We start from the raw sequence: 17,774 nt of genomic DNA on the forward strand, positions 1-17,774 counted from the left end.
GAAAAACAAGAGTCAAAGAAAACCAAAAACACAAAGCATTGGGCCAGGACCCACTGCTGTGACATTTATATGTGATAAAAACATTAAAAACTGCTCAGATGTTGAAATCTTTCTACGTATACTTTAGGTTCAGCTCTCCAGCCTGGCATTTGGTTAAGCATGATTCAAACATTTGATTTTGTTTAACTGGTTTTAATTATAGTTACTTTTTGTGAACATTTGTTGCAGCATTTAAAAATACATCATTTATTTTCAAACTTTTATTTGATTTAGAGCATCATGTTTGACCAACGTAAATGTTTTAATTTCATATAAAATAACTGAAGCAGTGAATTAAATATCTGAAATCTTTCCTTCCTTAAAAGTTATAATCCTACTTAAGTTATAGTGCAAACGCTTAAGCAACAAATATACTTAATGCTAATTAATTAATATTTCCCTTTGATGTTGCAACTATGCGGTCACTTCTGTCTTTAAACAAAATAATATTTTCCAGTTACAGAAATCATGAAGTCCAAACTAAAGTGCTACTGTTGCTATATGCATTTTATATAAATCATGGATGATGGTCCTGACATGAAGGAAGAGAAAGTTACAGGTTGCATCCTTTGACTTTGTCTCCGTGCCTTTGGGCGATTTTCAGAAGGACAGATGTTTCTGTTCAATTCTTAAATCAATTTTTTCAAACACAAACACTATTTTAAAGCTTCTAGAGAGTAAAGTATTAATGATAATTATAATAACAATAATAAAAACAAAAGCTCTCAGATCCATCAAACCAAGCAGCAGAAAGAACAATAACTGAAGAGAAAACTTTAACCTTGTAGACTTCATTATGTTCCAGCTGCTCTACAGACGCTGTGACCTCGAACTTAAGCAGGTCGTAAAGTATGTGCAGCTCAATAACTTCATAATCAGACCCTGTGGTATTTAGGCAGCAGAACAACTAAGAATAACAACTACAAATAATGTTTTTAGGTTTCTGTTGTACTGCAAGGTTCTGTACAGGAGAACCAAACCAAGAGCAAATATTACGTCTCATTTACACCTGAGCACGAAGAGCCATCAACATTTAGCAAATTGAATCATCTTTGTTTAGATGCAAGAAGAATCATATAGAAATGAAAAAGTAGAAATAGAAATCCAGAGCAAAGATATCCTCTAATTCAGCGTAGCACATGTGCAGCTGCTGCGATTCACGTAAGCATTCGGCTCGTCGCTGTTGCAGATTTTTCTCTCGCTGTTCTGGCTCACAGCGCTGCAAACACAAAAATAAATATCCCCAAAGCTGTGAAAGGGAGCTAATTAGTAAGAGTATTGTTACTCTCCGCAGGAGTAGTCCAGCAGTAGAAATCAGTCCAATAACAAGGTGTGTAACATCTAGCAGGGTGACAGAAAAACCCAGGGTAACTTCTAAGGACCTCAACGTCTCTCTCACATTGTGTTTTTTAAACATGCTTCCATTTGTCACTTCAGTCTTTACTCTGAAATACAGGAAGAGAAATCATGGCTGAAACAATTTCTCATGAAACCAGGGGTGTGGTCCAACAGTCAGTTTGGTGAGGAAGGTTCCTAACTGAGAGAAGTGACCCAGAAGTATCTGTGTAGCAGCCACAATGAATCCAGATCATGAGCTTTATTAACTGATCAAAGTCTCTTCTTTCATCTTCTGTATCATTCAGTTTGCATTGGTAATGCCCATTATTGTAATGCTTTTTTAAGACGAGCAAAACTTTATTTCACTTTGGGTTAGCTGGGATAAGTGATGGATGGAGGGAATTTTACTTCAGCCACAGAAATCCTAAACAGGAAGGAGGAGCAGAGTTACAGTGGATCACTATCCAGCAGGGAAACAAGGTTTATTTCAATTTCTTGGCCATGAGTGAGATTTACTGAGTGGGCAAATTAGGGAGACGACACCATCAGATCCCGAGCCCTCCATGTGTTAATCAAGAGACTGCTGCTGTGCTACATCCATAAATAATGAATAAATTAGGAGCTAAAGCTGAAAGGACAGTTTATTTGTACCATCTTCACGTGAACACATTCAAGAACATCACAGATGAAGAAACATTAAAAACTTCCACACTACATAAAGCAAGAAAAATAGTTTTTCTTTCAGGTGGTTTCAGAAAAACAGAAACATCAAACATCTCCAAGACTCTCTTTGAAAGAACTAAAAACCTTTGTTCTCATGGTCCAATCATGAGTGAACTCCCCGATGAAGCCTTGTGTGCTAAAACATGTCAGAGTTTTAAAGGTTAAACATGAGTTTCCAAAACGTTTTGCTGGAGAACAATGAACTATTTGACTGAGTTTCAATCATTTACAGACGAGCAAAACCAGGACAGAGAAAAAAGGACAAAACTGACTCAGTAAAACAGAAAAGAAGATCCCATGTAGATCTGTATTATGTAGAAGTTCATCCCAGCAACCAGTTCAGTTCAACACAAGTTTAAATGATTCTATCTGAACTCTATGGAGCCTGATCTCAAGCTTTTTGAGTCTGACCAGAGGAAACCAGAGGATCTTTCTGTGTCTTCAGATTCACTGTGATCCAGTGATGGGAGTGATTTCAGCCCTGAGTGATCGCGCTGATGTTTGCACAGAGCAGACAATGAGGTGAATGTTTGGGCACATTGGTAACAGTGAAACAGTTTATTAGTAACGTGGGATCGTTTGTGTGCAGAGTATGAACTGAGATTCCTGAAGCTCTTGTCACACTGGTCACAGCTGTAGTTTCCTTCCATGTGTGCACGTTCATGCCTGTTACGATGACCTGACTGTGAGAAGCTTCTCTCACAGTGTCTGCACTTGTGTGGTTTCTCTCCTGTGTGGACTCCTTTGTGTGATTTAAGCTGACCTTCAGTGGTGAAGGATGACCCACACTGATCACAGAGGTGCTTTTTAACCCCACTGTGAATCAGTTCATGTTGTTTTAACTCACTTGTTGTGGTGAAGCTTCTCCCACATTCTTTGCAGTATTTCAGTTTGTCTCCAGTGTGTCTACGTTGATGTACTTTTAGGGTAATTTGCCGACTGAAAGTTTTTCCACAGAGGTCACAATGAAAGTCTTTCCCACCACCACAGTGATGACAGGGTTGAGAACTGGATCCATCTGTGTCGCTCTGCTTCTAAACAAAGACACAAAGACAGTGTAAGTCAGTCCTTCAACATTTGTATCCTGAACGTCGCCTGAAATAAAGAGCATCTCTGCAGATGTCCAACTACATTTGACTGTTTCAGTTAACACACTCAGTTTACTGGGCTGCAATAACTACAATACTACCACCATAATACTACAGTAATACTAAAATCATAACTGAAAGGAAAATCTGAATAATCACTCAGAGCTGCTTTTCCATGCAGTAGAATTGCTAACATGCTAACACAGTTTAATGAGCAGAGTTGTTCCAAACAGTCAGGCTAAAATGACAAGATAACAATATAAATACATACCTCACAGTAGCTGCACTTGTAGAGTCTCTTTCTGGTGTGGATCTGTTGGTGTCGTCTCAGGTCATGTGGAGATTTAAAAGTCTTCTCACACAGGTCACATTGATAAGGTCTCTCCTCAGTGTGGGTAAACATGTGTTGTTGTAAGTGTGCGTCTGTTGTAAAGTATTTGCCACACTGTTCACAGCAGTACACATCATGTCTGGTGTGAATGCGTAGGTGTGTATTTCGGTACCCTCTCTGGCTGAAAGTTTTTCCACAGATGTCACAGCTGTATGGCTTAATTCCAGAGTGGGTAACTAAATGCTTCTGTAAGTTGCTACTGTGAGTAAAAGCTCTGCCACACTGATCACAGCTGTACGCTTTAACTCCACTGTGGATGAGTTGGTGTTGTTTTAGGTAACGCTTCAAGGAAAAAGACTTTCCACACAAGTCACAGCTGAACGGTCTCTCTCCAGTGTGGATGACCTGATGCTGTTTTAGTTCAGCCTTCTCAGTAAAACCCTTCCCACACTCGTCACAGCTGTGTGGCTTAATTCCAGAGTGGGTAACTAGATGCCTCTGTAAGCTGTTACTGCGAGTAAAAGCTCTGCCACACTGATCACAGCTGTACGCTTTAACTCCACTGTGGACGAGTTGGTGTTGTTTTAGGGAACCCTTTAAGGAAAAAGACTTTCCACACAAGTCACAGCTGAACGGTCTCTCTCCAGTGTGGATGACCTGATGCTGTTTTAGTTCAGCCTTCTCAGTAAAACCCTTCCCACACTCGTCACAGCTGTATGGCTTAATTCCAGAGTGGGTAACTAGATGCCTCTGTAAGCTGTTACTGTGAGTAAAAGCTCTGCCACACTGATCACAGCTGTACGCTTTAACTCCACTGTGGATGAGTTGGTGTGTTTTTAGGGAACCCTTCAAGGAAAAAGACTTTCCACACAAGTCACAGCTGAACGGTCTCTCTCCAGTGTGGATGACCTGATGCTGTTTTAGATTAGCCCTCAGAGTAAAACCCTTCCCACACTCGTCACAGGTGTGTTTTTTCTCTCCCTTTCTTCTGTGAGGTTTGTCGGCCTCCTGAGAGCGCTGACTTCTGGCTCCATGTTGGTCCTGCAGTGACAGAGATACAAACAGAGGCAGTGAGTGAAATGCAGTCGTGGAACAAACTCAACCTTCAAACTCCATTAACACTAGTTTTAAACCTGAAGGTGGAGCGTGGCACCAAACACCTTAAAGGTCTCTTATCCCCACCTGCTGGTAGTTCTAACACATTACATCCAACCTGCTGTTAAAGATAATTCATGACTGTTCAAACACTAAAATCATGCCCATCCCTCCTGATTGTACACACACACACACACACACACACACACACACACACATTATTTTATAATTTAGATAATTTTGTTGTTTCCTATTACATATTTCTATAATTTGTATAGATTTATACAGAATTATTCAGTGATAATAAATCCTATGTTTGTTTATTCTAAAGGAACCCCGTTAGCTTCCACAACAGATGTTGCTCGTCTTCCGTCAAATACTCACATAAAATATTACACAAAGTGGATTCAAGATATCCACATAATTTCACTCTTACATCCACAGTGAGGTTTCACAATTGTTCAAATATAAGCAATCAATAATAATAATAATAATATCAATAACATTGAGGCACATTACACAAGTTTCAAAAACAAATCATGTCTTACAATATTTACAACAACTAAAAGCTCTGTAAATCGGCTTTTAAGTGTTCATTGAAGTTTTGAATAATTCTCTAATTTTTTAAGGCAACTTATTCCACTTAAAAGTTGCTCTAAATGTAACAGTTTTACAAAACGTTACTTTTAACTCGAGCATTTACTAAATTGCAGTTTGTTGAAAACTGTGTAATATGATGATGTATTTCATCTGGATACTGCAGCTGAGCAGAATAAATGTGGTGTGTTTAACAGAATTGCTTTCTTTAGAACTACAAGTAAGCCATAGAATATTTTAGCCTGTACAGGAAGCCAAGTAAGGTTATTATGCATTTTATCAATATTAGTATAGTATGAACATCTTCACACATCTGGACGCCTTATTCTGGACTAACTGAAGTCTGTTAAGATCTGTCTTATTAGCTGCTGACCAAATGATTGAACAATACTCCAGATGAGACATTACTAGTGCATTAATGACATCTTTCATAATGAAGAAGTGATACACAAAGAGCATTTCATAGCCATAGCTATGCCTTGTCGGCAGAGTTATGTGACATTAGTGATGTTTGTACTTTCAGCGTTAACTTGGTTTTAAAGCCTTTAAAATATACGCCGTTCAATAGTCGACCTTCATCTGACAGAGAATGTGATGATTTTGTGGATAATTAAAGTCAGTCATATATCCACAAACACAACAAGCTGAAAGTCAGTGATGCTGCTCGGTTTGCAGTCCTGAACATCACGGCACAAGCAGGATTCACTGCACTGTTAATGTGAGCTGTGTTATATTGCTGCCTCTGTTCGGTGGTGTCGAGCCAAACGCACTTTAACGTGTGTTTGAACGAGCTGACGGTTCACTCGTTAAGCTGAAAGAAAGATGCTTTAATCACAGCAGTCACACATGTGTCCACTGCACCATCTGGAACTCTTCTTGTTTACACTCGTAATAACACAAACACTAAATCCTGCTTCTCTGGTGCTGTTGTGTAGCAGTGTGTACACCTGAGACTGTCACCTGTCTGTCTGTCCTGCACTCTCTCTCTGTTTCTTTCTCTCTGATTGTGGAATAAAAGTATGAACATGTGTTTATAAGTTACACTTGTGTTTGAATCCTGCAGCTTATCACACATTTGATTTCCATGTGTGACGACTGCAAGTGTCCAGAGTGAGGACAGACTGAGGGAGCCACTGCTGCACATCATCTGTGAGGCTTTGCAGCCCTGATGATCCACCAGGACAAACTCAGCAGTGTGTGAGGAAGAGGAGGAGGAAGAGCCAGCAGCAGCTGACAGATGGAGAGAATAGACAGACTGTTCCCTGTTTGTGAAGGACTGCTAGGAAAGTTTAACATAACTGTCTGTGCTGAATCAGTCTTATTAGGTAATGTTCAAATAATGTGATCATCCCAGTGTTTTCAGTGTGGGAGAAAGTACTCAGGGCCTTCAAGTTACACACTATGAAAGGCAGCAACAAGTTTAATGTTCAGAAACCTAAAGTCTGCATCAGCAGCAGAATGGAGCTAAAAATAAATGTTGGTTTCAGTTCTATGAAGCTTTGAGTATTTTGGATCAGTAGCTGCTGTGTTTGTTGCATCATATTGCTGTAACTGTTTATATGCTTTATATATTCTGAGCTAAGTTGATCTATAGTGTTACATGATACACTCTCAGAAATAGAGGTACGAGAGAAGAACATTTTTGTACCTATAGGAACATTTTTTTAAATGTTCCCTTAAAAGTACATTACTGGTGTTTAAAAGTCCAGAAATGCCCCTTTAAAGGTTCAATTTGAAATAAAGTACAAATCTGTATTATAAAAACTTAAGCAGCAACTTCTCCAGGTTCCAATATTTATGCAATTCTCAAACCTTTTGGCCACGACTGTATAACCTCTTCTGAAGTTTAGTGGATATTATACATGGTTATGCTCAGGATGTGTCGGCCAGTTTCCACTGGAAAAGCCTTTTGGTTAAACTGTCAGCGAGGAATTTGCATTTGCACTGTTACATTTTTATATAACTTTAATGCACATAAACAACAGCTGCTTGTTTCAGTGAAAATACATTGATGGGTTTTTAATAAAGTTGTGCAGCTGTAAAGTATTTTGTCTGGTGTCAATTATATCGTCAGCTACATCGTTATGGCAAATGTTCAAATGTATATGGTGATAAATATCTTTGGTCATATGGTCCTGCTCTGTCTGTCACCTTCTGTGTTGAGCTCATTGTTTCCTCTGTAGTGGCTGAGCTGAGTCCAAGTAGCTGAAAATGTTCCTCTGCTGCTCCGTCAGACTCTCCTCCTCCTGCTGATCAGCTGGGACACAAAACAGATCTTTGTTAGGCTCCACACTGCACTGAAGAGTCAAAGTGTCTCATATGTTCATCTGACAAGTAAAAGAACACATTGTTGTTTCCCGAGGTGGGCAACTTGTTGGAAACAAACACAAAAGGTTTGAGCACTGATACCTGCCATTGCTGCCATTGAAAGATGCAACGCCAGCAATGTGGATTGGTTTGAGTCTTGACAATCCACATTGCTGGCATCTTTCAATATGTTGAATACACCAGTGTAAGTGCAGCCACTCAGACTCAATGTGTTCATAGAAACAGGTGCACATGTGTCACGAGTTCATCCAGCAGTAGCTATGGCACTTGGCCACAGGGGGCAGCAGTGGACTGACCTGCATTTGAGACTGCTCCAGCTGCTCTGTGACAGTCAGTAGATCTGCTACAAATTGCAGATCATATGCAAGTTTTGGAAATGACATTATAAATATTCCTAACTTAGCCACGGCAGCATTGTTGATGTATTACCTATATTGGCTGAAAATGTTCATTTGCAGAGAAAAGACACAGGCAGACTGTGCTTACAGGACAACAACAACAACAATCTTTATTTATAGAGCACATTTAAAAACCAACGGCATGCCAAAGTGCTTAACATAGAACAAATTAACACAAGTATAATCAGAGTCATAAAAATAAAAGTGTAGAATTATGTTCACAGGAAAAAGCCACCAATAGAAAAAATATAACTACAGCACATAGCTATAGCACAATATAACTGTGCCATCAACACACAATGGGGATAAGACATACACAGCGCAAATAAAAAACAAGATAGGAAAATTAGTAAAATAAATCACTGCAGACAAGGCCAGCATTTAACCGGTAGAAAACGCAAGATTAAACAAATACGTTTTAAGCCGTGATTTAAAAGATTGAATAGAGTCAGACGCCCGAATGCCAATGGGAAGGTTGTTCCACAACTCTGGTGCGGCCAGGGCAAACGCTCGATCACCTCTAGACTTCAGCCGAGATCTAGGCCGCACCAACAGTAACTGTGAGGATGATCTTAAAGCCCTAGCAGGAACATATAAGCTTAAGAGTTCCTTAAGATAGCTCGGTGCTGTGTTATTAGTGATTTTAAAAGTAAACAGCAGAATTTTAAATTGGATACGGTATTTCACAGGCAACCAGTGCAAATCAGCTAGGACGGGAGTAATGTGGGCAAACTTCTTAGTTTTGGTTAGAATGCGTGCAGCAGCATTTTGGACTGTCTGTAATCTATGGAGAAGGGCAGAGTGGAGTCCAAAATAGAGTGAATTGCAGTAATCCAGCCTCGAAGTTACAAAGGCATGGATGAGTTTTTCCAGGTCTTTATGCGGGATATACTGCCTGGCCTTAGAAATAAGGCGGAGTTGGTATAAACTGGATCTAACAACAGCAGACACTTGTCTATCAAGTTTAAATGAGCTGTCAAGTAACACGCCCAAATTCCTAACAGTGTCGTAAAAGGAGCTAGTGAGAAAACCAAAAGCATCACAAAGTTTGGCACGAAGGACGTCACTGCCAAAGACCACAATTTCAGTTTTCTTATCATAAAGGATAAGAGTATTTGCCAGGAGCCATTGCCTGACCTCACACATGCACTCTCGAAAACTATTCAAGGACAAAGCTAGGTCATCATTTAACTCAAAGTAGATCTGAATGCCATCGGCATAATAATGAAAAGCGATGTGATATTTCTCAAAGATAGTGCTTAATGGAAGCATGTACAATGAGAACAGAGTAGGGCCTAACACAGATCCCTGAGGGACACCACAACAGACAGGTACAGCGGAGGAAGAGGAAGTGGCCAAGTGAACCGAGGAGAGCCGATTGGACAAGTATGATTTAAACCAATCCAAGGCAACACCCTTGATGCCTACAGTGTGCTCAAGTCTCGCCAATAGGATTTTATGATCAACCATATCGAAAGCCGACGATAAATCCAATAGCACTAGGACCGAGGAGCGTCCATTGTCAGCCATTAGTAGAAGGTCATTGAGAACTCGGAGCAGCGCTGACTCAGTGCTATGATGTGGTTTGAAGGCCGATTGGAATTTATCATTAATGCTATTCTCATCCAGGTAGGCCTGGAGTTGAAGCAACACTATCTTCTCAAGAATTTTGGCCAAGAACGGAAGCTTGGAAATCGGCCTATAGTTCGCATAATCATTATAATCGAGGTTCCTTTTTTTAAGAACAGGCTGAATTATAGCATGTTTAAAGGCTGATGGTACGCAACCAGAGAGCAAAGAAGACTTCAAAAGGGACAATATACTAGGTCCAATTGCACTAAAACAGTCCTTAACTATACGAGATGGAAGAACATCATATACGAGATTAGTATTGTTCAGTTGTTCAACCAGACGCTTAAGAGTAGGGAGTGAAACGGGTTCAAACTGATAGAAGAGGAACAGTCAGGGGTAAACGCAGGGCCTGTCATTAAAGGAAGAGCAGATTTAAGAGATGAGACTTTATCTAAAAAATAATTTAAAAATTGTTCGCAAAGAACCGTGGAGCACGGCAGCGGCATAGTGGGGCAGGGGTTGACCACAGAGTTAAAAATTTTAAATAAAATTCAAGGATTGTTACCATTGGTAGAGATAATTTTTGAAAGAAAAGCTGCTTTAGCCATTTTGGCAGCAGTTTGAAACTTCAAGCGACTAGTACGTAGGATGTCGTAAGATGCCTGGAGTTTATCTTTCCTCCACCTTCTCTCATCCCGCCGACACGCACGTCGTAGAGCGCGAACAGAGTCACTTAACCAACATTGTGAGTAAGTTCTGGGGCGCTTCATTTTAATAGGTGCCACAGTGTCGAGGATGGAGGAACATGTAGTTAACAGGGTATTGGCAAAATTCTCAACCATATGAGGGGTAAGACAATCTGACGTAATAGATGCAGAATACACAAAAGAAGCAGAGAATTTCACCACAGTATCAGCATTAACAGTACGCACATCACATAATAACGTTACATGTTATTATGTGATGTTACTGAAATCATCATGAATAACAGGAGTGGTGATTCCTGTAACTTTGTGTATATAATTTGGCATTTCTTACTGATGTAGGCCAAAAATAAATACATAAACTGAGCACCTGATGGCTTTGAACTTTTGTTGTCCATCTTCCATTGGTTTGAATTTTGCGCTCCAGTACAAACACAAATCCCCCAACCCGAGGATCAGCACAATTAACCTAACAGACCTACACCTTAGTTCACAGATTCACTTTGTCTAAGGTTGATTTCTGGGATTTCACACAACCCAGGATTCAGATCGTGAATCCATGATGGGCTTGGATTTACATCATTATAAATGAAATGTGCTCTACTTGGAAGCAGCCGGCCCCGCCCCTTTTGACGGGTTGTGTGAGACTTTAAATCATCAAACTGTAAATTATAAATTTAAATTGTTATTGATCCTTTACCCCGAGTCCTAAAGTGTAGATTTATTTTCTTCTTATATTTATTGTTTGTTTACTTGCACCGCTGTAACTGCAGCCTCGTCGTCTCGTCTCTCTATATGCTGGACTGTCTGTAGCGGAGATGACAATAAAGTTTACTTTGACTTCAGCAGTGCGCAGGCGCACCGAGGGCTCTCGCGCTCACTTTATAGAATGTAGAAAAAACATGGGTGCAGATTATAAGTCTGTATCATAATATCTGTTTGTTGTTTTTATTTTGTTTTGCGAGTTGGTTATTAGATGCCGCTCCAGCCAGCCAGAGACTCCCCGCCGCCCTGCCCTCTCCTCCCTGTGCCGCCAGCAGCAGGCGCACCTCGCAAACGGAGGGCGCCCTTACTCCCAGCAAATGGCTGATAGAAAACCGATCGGTGCCTACGAATTTCCCAATATGCGCTGGCATGACGTCGGGGAAGCATGGGTACGACCGATTATTTTATTTTTTTTCTTGCCAATGCCCGTGATGCCCCCCCACCACGATGCATTCTATTGGTTTGCACACTTACACACACCCAGCTGTGGTTTCCTGTTTTGCTGGACTCTGGAGAGCCCCGCCTTTAACGCTCTTCTCTCACAGAGAGCAACAGAAAACTTGGAAAAACTCCAGATTGACTGAACTCAGTTCAAAGTTACCTTGACACCTTTAGATGTGAGACGTAGTGATGGTCCGCTTGAAGCTGACGCTCCGGTGCGTGTGTCAGAAAGATCAACGCGCTGCTTCAGAAGCACCGTGTCGAGGCTTGATTCGTTTGGCCAGAGTCACGTGATCAGTGACGTCTGAAGCTTCGTTTAGAACGTACCTTTTTTTAAATCGAACTTTATTGAAACACAATGAGTATACAACATACAAACAGATGAAGTTTACAAAAGAACAGAACATGAACATACAGAACCAGGAGTAAAAAAATGATGATATGAGTAGGCGAAAAAAATCTACATATAAATATTGTTCTGAGAGGCTTTTTGTTGGTTGAGTCTGAAATTGATTGTATGTACAATTCATATCCTTATAAAAAGGCAGAAATATGGTGTTTTATTAATAAACTTACATTTATGGATATAAAATAGCTAAAAGTATTAACAAATATTTTATAAAAAACATTTATCATTCTTCCTGGGGAACTTAAAGAAACAGAATAAAACATTTTCCCATCGTAAAGAAAACTCCCTTAAAATATGGACAATAACAAAACTGCTCAATTCTTCCAGAATCTCTGTGTAGAGGAACCAAAGGAGATGTGCCACAGTTTCTGGATGATCCCCACAGAAAGTTCAATTAGTATTTATGTCTCTTTTAAATGTTACCATATAGTGACTGGCTGGGTAACATTTATGAAGAATTTTATATGAGATTTCCTTCACCTTGTTCACAATTAGATATTTATGGGATCATCCAGACTGTCTTCCAGGTGATATCTGGAACATGTCGGTTCCAGTAAGATATTCTATATATGGGAGAGACATGATATCTTCTTGGAATAAACTACGTATTCTCTTATTGCTGTTACCAAGTTCCTGTGAAAAGCAGATTTTTCCCACTGCTGACTCAGCTGGATCAGGGAGAGTGACTGAGGCAGATATTGAGCTGTCAGTGTTTTTATATAACATTAAAGTCCCTGAGGGTATGGCACCAAGCACCATTGAGAATTCCCCAACACTGACGGGAAAATTATATAGTGTAAGGAATTCATTGTAAGTAAGTAGTACTCCCTCGTTAAATTTTAAAACTTAGTAGCGGCCGCCATTGTTGGCAGCTGAAATTTGGCTGGGCCGCGCTATGAATTCTGGGATATGGTGGGCCACGAAGGACACACCCGACCCATCCTTCAAACTCGGGGGAATGAAGGACGCATTTGAAGGAGTCGAGGAATCGGGACAGCCTTCGTCGCCTGGCTGTGACGTCATCGGCCTTCAAATGCGGCCTCCGGAGGATGCAGCCGACGTTTTGGGACACAGCTTGTGTCTTTGTTGGTCATGTGACCTCCCAGGGACTACACATGGAAACGAGCAGTTTAGCTCAAATCTGGCAGGTTTCCATCGTCTGTTTTTGTCCTGATGTCCATGAACATGAACACTGTCCCTGTCAAACACGTCCAGATAATCTGATCCAGTGTTGTTCTTCTTCTGTGGTGTTTGTGATGGAGCAGCAGCTGCTGATCCTGATGTCCTCCACCAAGGGGGCAGCAAATTCAGCTGACTGTCATCATTTATTAAAAAGATGTAACAATGTGACATAATGCAATATAATAGTGTCAGTTACACATTGTGGGTTGCACTGTGGCCAGAATGGACATTACCTCCTGCCTAATGGAAGCTGTCAGCCATCCTGCAACCATGAATTAGATAAGCAGAAGTGAAGGGATTGTTAACAACAATTTAATAATAAAATGTAATGTGATAGTTGCACTTTATTAGCTCCCCACAATCGTATGAATAATAACCATGAATGCACTGCATGCTCATAGCAAGTTCTTTAGGTTTAAAGTGAGATCCTGCTTTAAAGGGCGCTTCATCTGCTGGGAATGACATGTTTCTTCTAGTATGTAAGGCTCAGCCCATCTTACTGGGACTTACTTTTGTAGATCCACATGCTCTAAACCTGCTGCTCCATGATTGGTGCAGAAGCTTTAAGCTACTATTAACAAATAATGACCATGGACTTAGTTGTTACTACAATAACTTATCATTGAGCAACTTGTATATTTAATTTTACTTGTAAAACTATGCAAGTAGAATTGAATGGGGCACAGTGAGCTGAGCACAGGCCCACTCTGTGACACTCAGAGGTTTGTGGATATCATACTGAGAGTATTGGACACAGTGCAGCCAGCTTGCAGCCACTTTCCCACCACTTTAGCACAATGTTTACATGAGACTCAGCCACACTAATGTTCCTGGGCAGACATGTGGTGCAGCATGGCTGATGGCACTGTACCTGCAGCTGTCATGGACAAGAACCACTCAATACCTCACCCAAGCCAAGCCTGTGCTGATGTTGTGATCTGAGACCGAGACACTAACCCAGGATCAGGATATGATGTTGTGAGAGTTTCACTAAGAATTAGCTCTGATTACAAGATTTCAATCTATCGTAACTCTAATTTGTATTTACTTCAGTTTGTTCATCTTGGAGCTGTGTGCAGCTGAGGACAGTCTTATTATTACCAGGTGAGGATATGTAACAGCCACAGTCTGTAGAGATGATGTCACCATGGAGTGGTGATGTCACTGGAGCTGCCAATATGTGCTCCAGCCAAAGCTACACCAGAGGGTTGTGCTGTGTAACAGGTTGGTGCAGGTGGTGTTATCTACATTTGAACATTAGGCAACAGTCTCATGAAGACACTTTCTATTGTTCACTAAAGACCAACAATAACAGAGACAAAGGGAGAGCAGCAGAACTAGTGCTAACAATTAGCACTGCTAGCCTGCCCACCAACACCAGCTAATGTTCTAAAAACGATGATCAATGATTTTGCTGTAACGGCTCCAGCTGTCTGTGTCAGGGACACGTTGGAGATGAAGTGAGTGATCCAGTGACAAAGGTTTGGAAACCTGCAGTCAGCTGAGACTAAAGGAGTCACCTGACCGAGAGACGAAATGTTTCACTGAGAACGTCCAGATGAACAGAATCAACCTTTGGGATAATCTGTTCCACACATCCATGTTTCACTTACTGCATTATATTTCCTCATTGCTGTGCACACAGGCCTGTGGCTTATAACCAACTCCAAGTTCAGACTCAGAGGCTGCTGAAGCTGTTTTCTGGAACAGAGACGTGTTGGATATAAAACCAACTCTTCTTTATGTGTCAGCACTGAGGAAAGGAGCAGCTTCGTTTCTAAGTGTATGAAGGACTGTAGCAGTGTGTGTGTGAGCTTTATTTCACAGACAGAACCATGTCAAAAACACAACTTCAGGTAAAAACAATACAAAATCAAAGAGTCTGATCAGAAGGATTAAACAGAGGAGTGTGGGACTGTTTTTAACAGACAGCAGGTTAAGCCAGGCTGGAGGAGTAAACTGAGCCTCGGTGTGAGCAGCAGTGTGTTTGACAGGAAGCTGAGATAAACAGTCTGGAGCCCATTTAGTGCTTCATATGAAAGTGTGAGGATTTGAAAGCAAATCTAAAATCAAGCAGGAGTCAGTGTGAGAATGATTTGTGCTTTTCCTCAGTCAGATGCTGGGAGTTTCAGTTCATCCATGTTCAGCGTGCTGTGCTTTGTGTAACAGGAGAATATGACAGTATAAATCAAGTCTTCATGTCACTGAAAGCCTCCACAGTCTGCTATGGAGGTGCATCAGTTTGGATTTACAAGAAGAACATTTCTTAAACCTGCCACAAGATGGCGCTCCAACAGAAGGGATGTCCACAGTGTAACACAGACACACACATACTGTGTGAATGTGTGAGTGAATGGGCTTTCAACACAAGGCTTCTGCTGCTACCTTTAATTACATAATTAGCTAACAAGAACAAACTGTTAATTACCACCAAAGAACGGCTCCAGATTTTAGCTGCTGACCATTTTGTGAAACGTTGATTACATCAGCTTATTGTTGATTTTTCAACCTTAATATCAGCTGCTTTAAAGGAGCCTCGTTCTCTGGCAGTAACACTTTTCTTCACTAGATGCAGTGCAGGCACAGTCTGTGTTTCTAAACTACACACTAATGTTCATTGTTGTGCAGCTAAATCCTCCCTCTGGATGGGAAGAATCCCTGTCAGGCTTCAAACACCTGGCTTGGTGTTCTGGAGCTAATGTGTCACCTGTGAGGACTCTGAGATGAACACACAGCAGACACTTCAGTTCTCCGTCTGTGTGTCCTCAGTTTCCCAGCATGCCTTGGCTGTGGTGGTGGAGGTGAATGAGGGGGAACATGCTGCTCTGTCAGCACTCAGGTTTCATACCTGGTGATCTCAGAGGACAAAGCGGCGTTACAGCAGCGCACGTTGATGAGACCTGATGCTCTGAACAGTTCAGACTTCAGCCTCACTCTGAGAAAACAAACGACTGACTGTCAGCAGCAACTACACCTGCTCCATCAGTGACGGAGAGAAGAACTGAGACTGAGAGACATACAGCTGCAGGTCAAAGGTCAGAAACGCCCGCTCTTTGTACGGGTCAGGAGTTAGTACTGCAGAGGTCAGAGGTCAACTTGCTGACAAACCATTTGAAACAGTTTGGAGCTAAAAGCACAACAGCAGAGGAAAGAAGAGACACTGCAGAGATGATGCAAAATATTGTGTTTTGTTCTCAGCTGTCAAAAAGTGTAACACACGTGTTCCAGCACAGCCTTTGTGTACTTTCACTTCTCCATACTGTCCATTGGAAATCCTGGAAATACTTTTTGATTTCAGTCCATGTGTCCAAAGCAAACTTCTGTCCCACACTTTCTCTGCTGACTCTTCACCGATGCTCAGATGATCTCAGATGATTTCACCAGAACTCATCAAAATTCGGGCTCCACAGAAACCCAGACGTCACTAAACAAGCGTAACAAGCAAAGTGAAAACTGGTTGTTCAGCTTTATTGACCAAAGATAAGCTCACATGTCACCTCATGACACAGACACTTATTTCCACAGCATGCACGAGGACTGACAATAAGTGTCTATAAAGCCACTTCTATCTGCCACACCTGTGCTTCTGTCATGGTTGCTCTCCTCTCACTCTGTCATTTATCCACAGTCTGCCTCCCTCTGCTCCGTCAGCTGACGTCCTCTCTACACCACCTGCTGTGTTTTATCCTGCAAAAACACATTTAAGAAGCGTTGCACCGAGTAACGGGAGGAACTGGTATAAAATCCATTTAAAGGAGGTGGTGCTGAGTGCTGTGACTGGGGTCCCACCACTGACATCACGGGTGGAGGACATGTTGGAAAACTGCTACAAAGTGCTGTGCAGCCAGCAGAGCTTACAGTCTGTCCTGTGTGTCATACAGGCTCTCACACTTAGTGTTTCTGTGACACATTGAAGAGAAGTTTGTGTTGTTCACAGTTGTGCTTGTACTGAGTGACAGCTGACATGACCTAACAGGAATAATGTGTCTGTGCTGAATGAGAAGTAACACACAATGAAGTCTTGATGCATCTCAATCATCCAGGAAAGTGAGTCTGTTGCTTCTGTTCATCTGGACGCAGCGTTTTGTGGGAGAAACGTGTCGTCATCATCAGGTGACGTCTTCAGTCTCAGCTGCAGGTTTCAGTCTTACAAACAGGACATTTGCATAAAGACTGAAAGCAGCTGCAGGAACGATGGGCTGGGAGCTCCGTTCCTTCATCTTAATTATGCAGATTCTCAGGACCATTGATCAACAACCACTGATCCATGTCCATGAGTCCCATTCACAGAGATGTGGGAATGGCTGCAGTCACAGCATGTAAGATGGAAATAAATGAGAAGTATTTAGCTGAAGTGGATTTGATTTATCTTAGTTCTTTTTTAACTTGTAGTTCTACATTGGAAGATTATTGTGATATTGAAATATAAAAATACATTTATATTCTATTATTTTCTCAAAATAAGTGTCACACTCGTGGAAGCCGGTGTAGCCGCCGAAACGCCTGCATTTATGGAGACTTTCAGCCCCAGGTAGGCCAGTTATGGATCTTGGATCCACATTATGTCAGCAGCTGTTCTCCACCGTGAACTGTGTTCAAACAAACACGCTCACGCCTCACAGACGACAGCTTACAGTCTGTAGAGATAAAGTGACTTCGTACAGCCCCGACCTGCAGACACTGTGCGCAGAGGTTCAGGAGCAGAAGTCCCGTTGTAAACATATCACGGCAGACCCGACGATGTTTGCATGAACGCGCTTTTTT

The 17,774-nt window shown here is 41.4% G+C and overlaps 1 protein-coding gene across 2 annotated transcripts; it reads right to left on the bottom strand.

Moving 5' to 3' along the window:
- Positions 1-2,000: 2,000 nt before the first annotated feature.
- Positions 2,001-11,681, bottom strand: LOC143416638 (uncharacterized). Of its 2 annotated transcripts, XM_076882079.1 has the most exons (4): positions 11,580-11,681; positions 7,363-7,468; positions 3,460-4,560; positions 2,001-3,134 (listed from the first exon to the last, which is right to left on the bottom strand). In XM_076882079.1, the coding sequence occupies exons 2-4, from the start codon at positions 7,378-7,380 to the stop codon at positions 2,466-2,468; spliced, it is 1,788 nt and encodes a 595-aa protein (XP_076738194.1). In that variant the 5' UTR covers positions 7,381-7,468; positions 11,580-11,681; the 3' UTR covers positions 2,001-2,465. The 2 variants fall into 2 exon arrangements, with proteins under 2 accessions (XP_076738194.1, XP_076738195.1); XM_076882080.1 differs by lacking the exon at positions 11,580-11,681 and having other exon boundaries at positions 7,363-7,697.
- Between the last annotated feature and the right edge of the window lie 6,093 nt (positions 11,682-17,774).

The sequence above is a fragment of the Maylandia zebra genome, linkage group LG3 (assembly GCF_041146795.1).
Source record: "Maylandia zebra isolate NMK-2024a linkage group LG3, Mzebra_GT3a, whole genome shotgun sequence".
NCBI classification, from domain to species: Eukaryota; Metazoa; Chordata; class Actinopteri; order Cichliformes; family Cichlidae; genus Maylandia; species Maylandia zebra.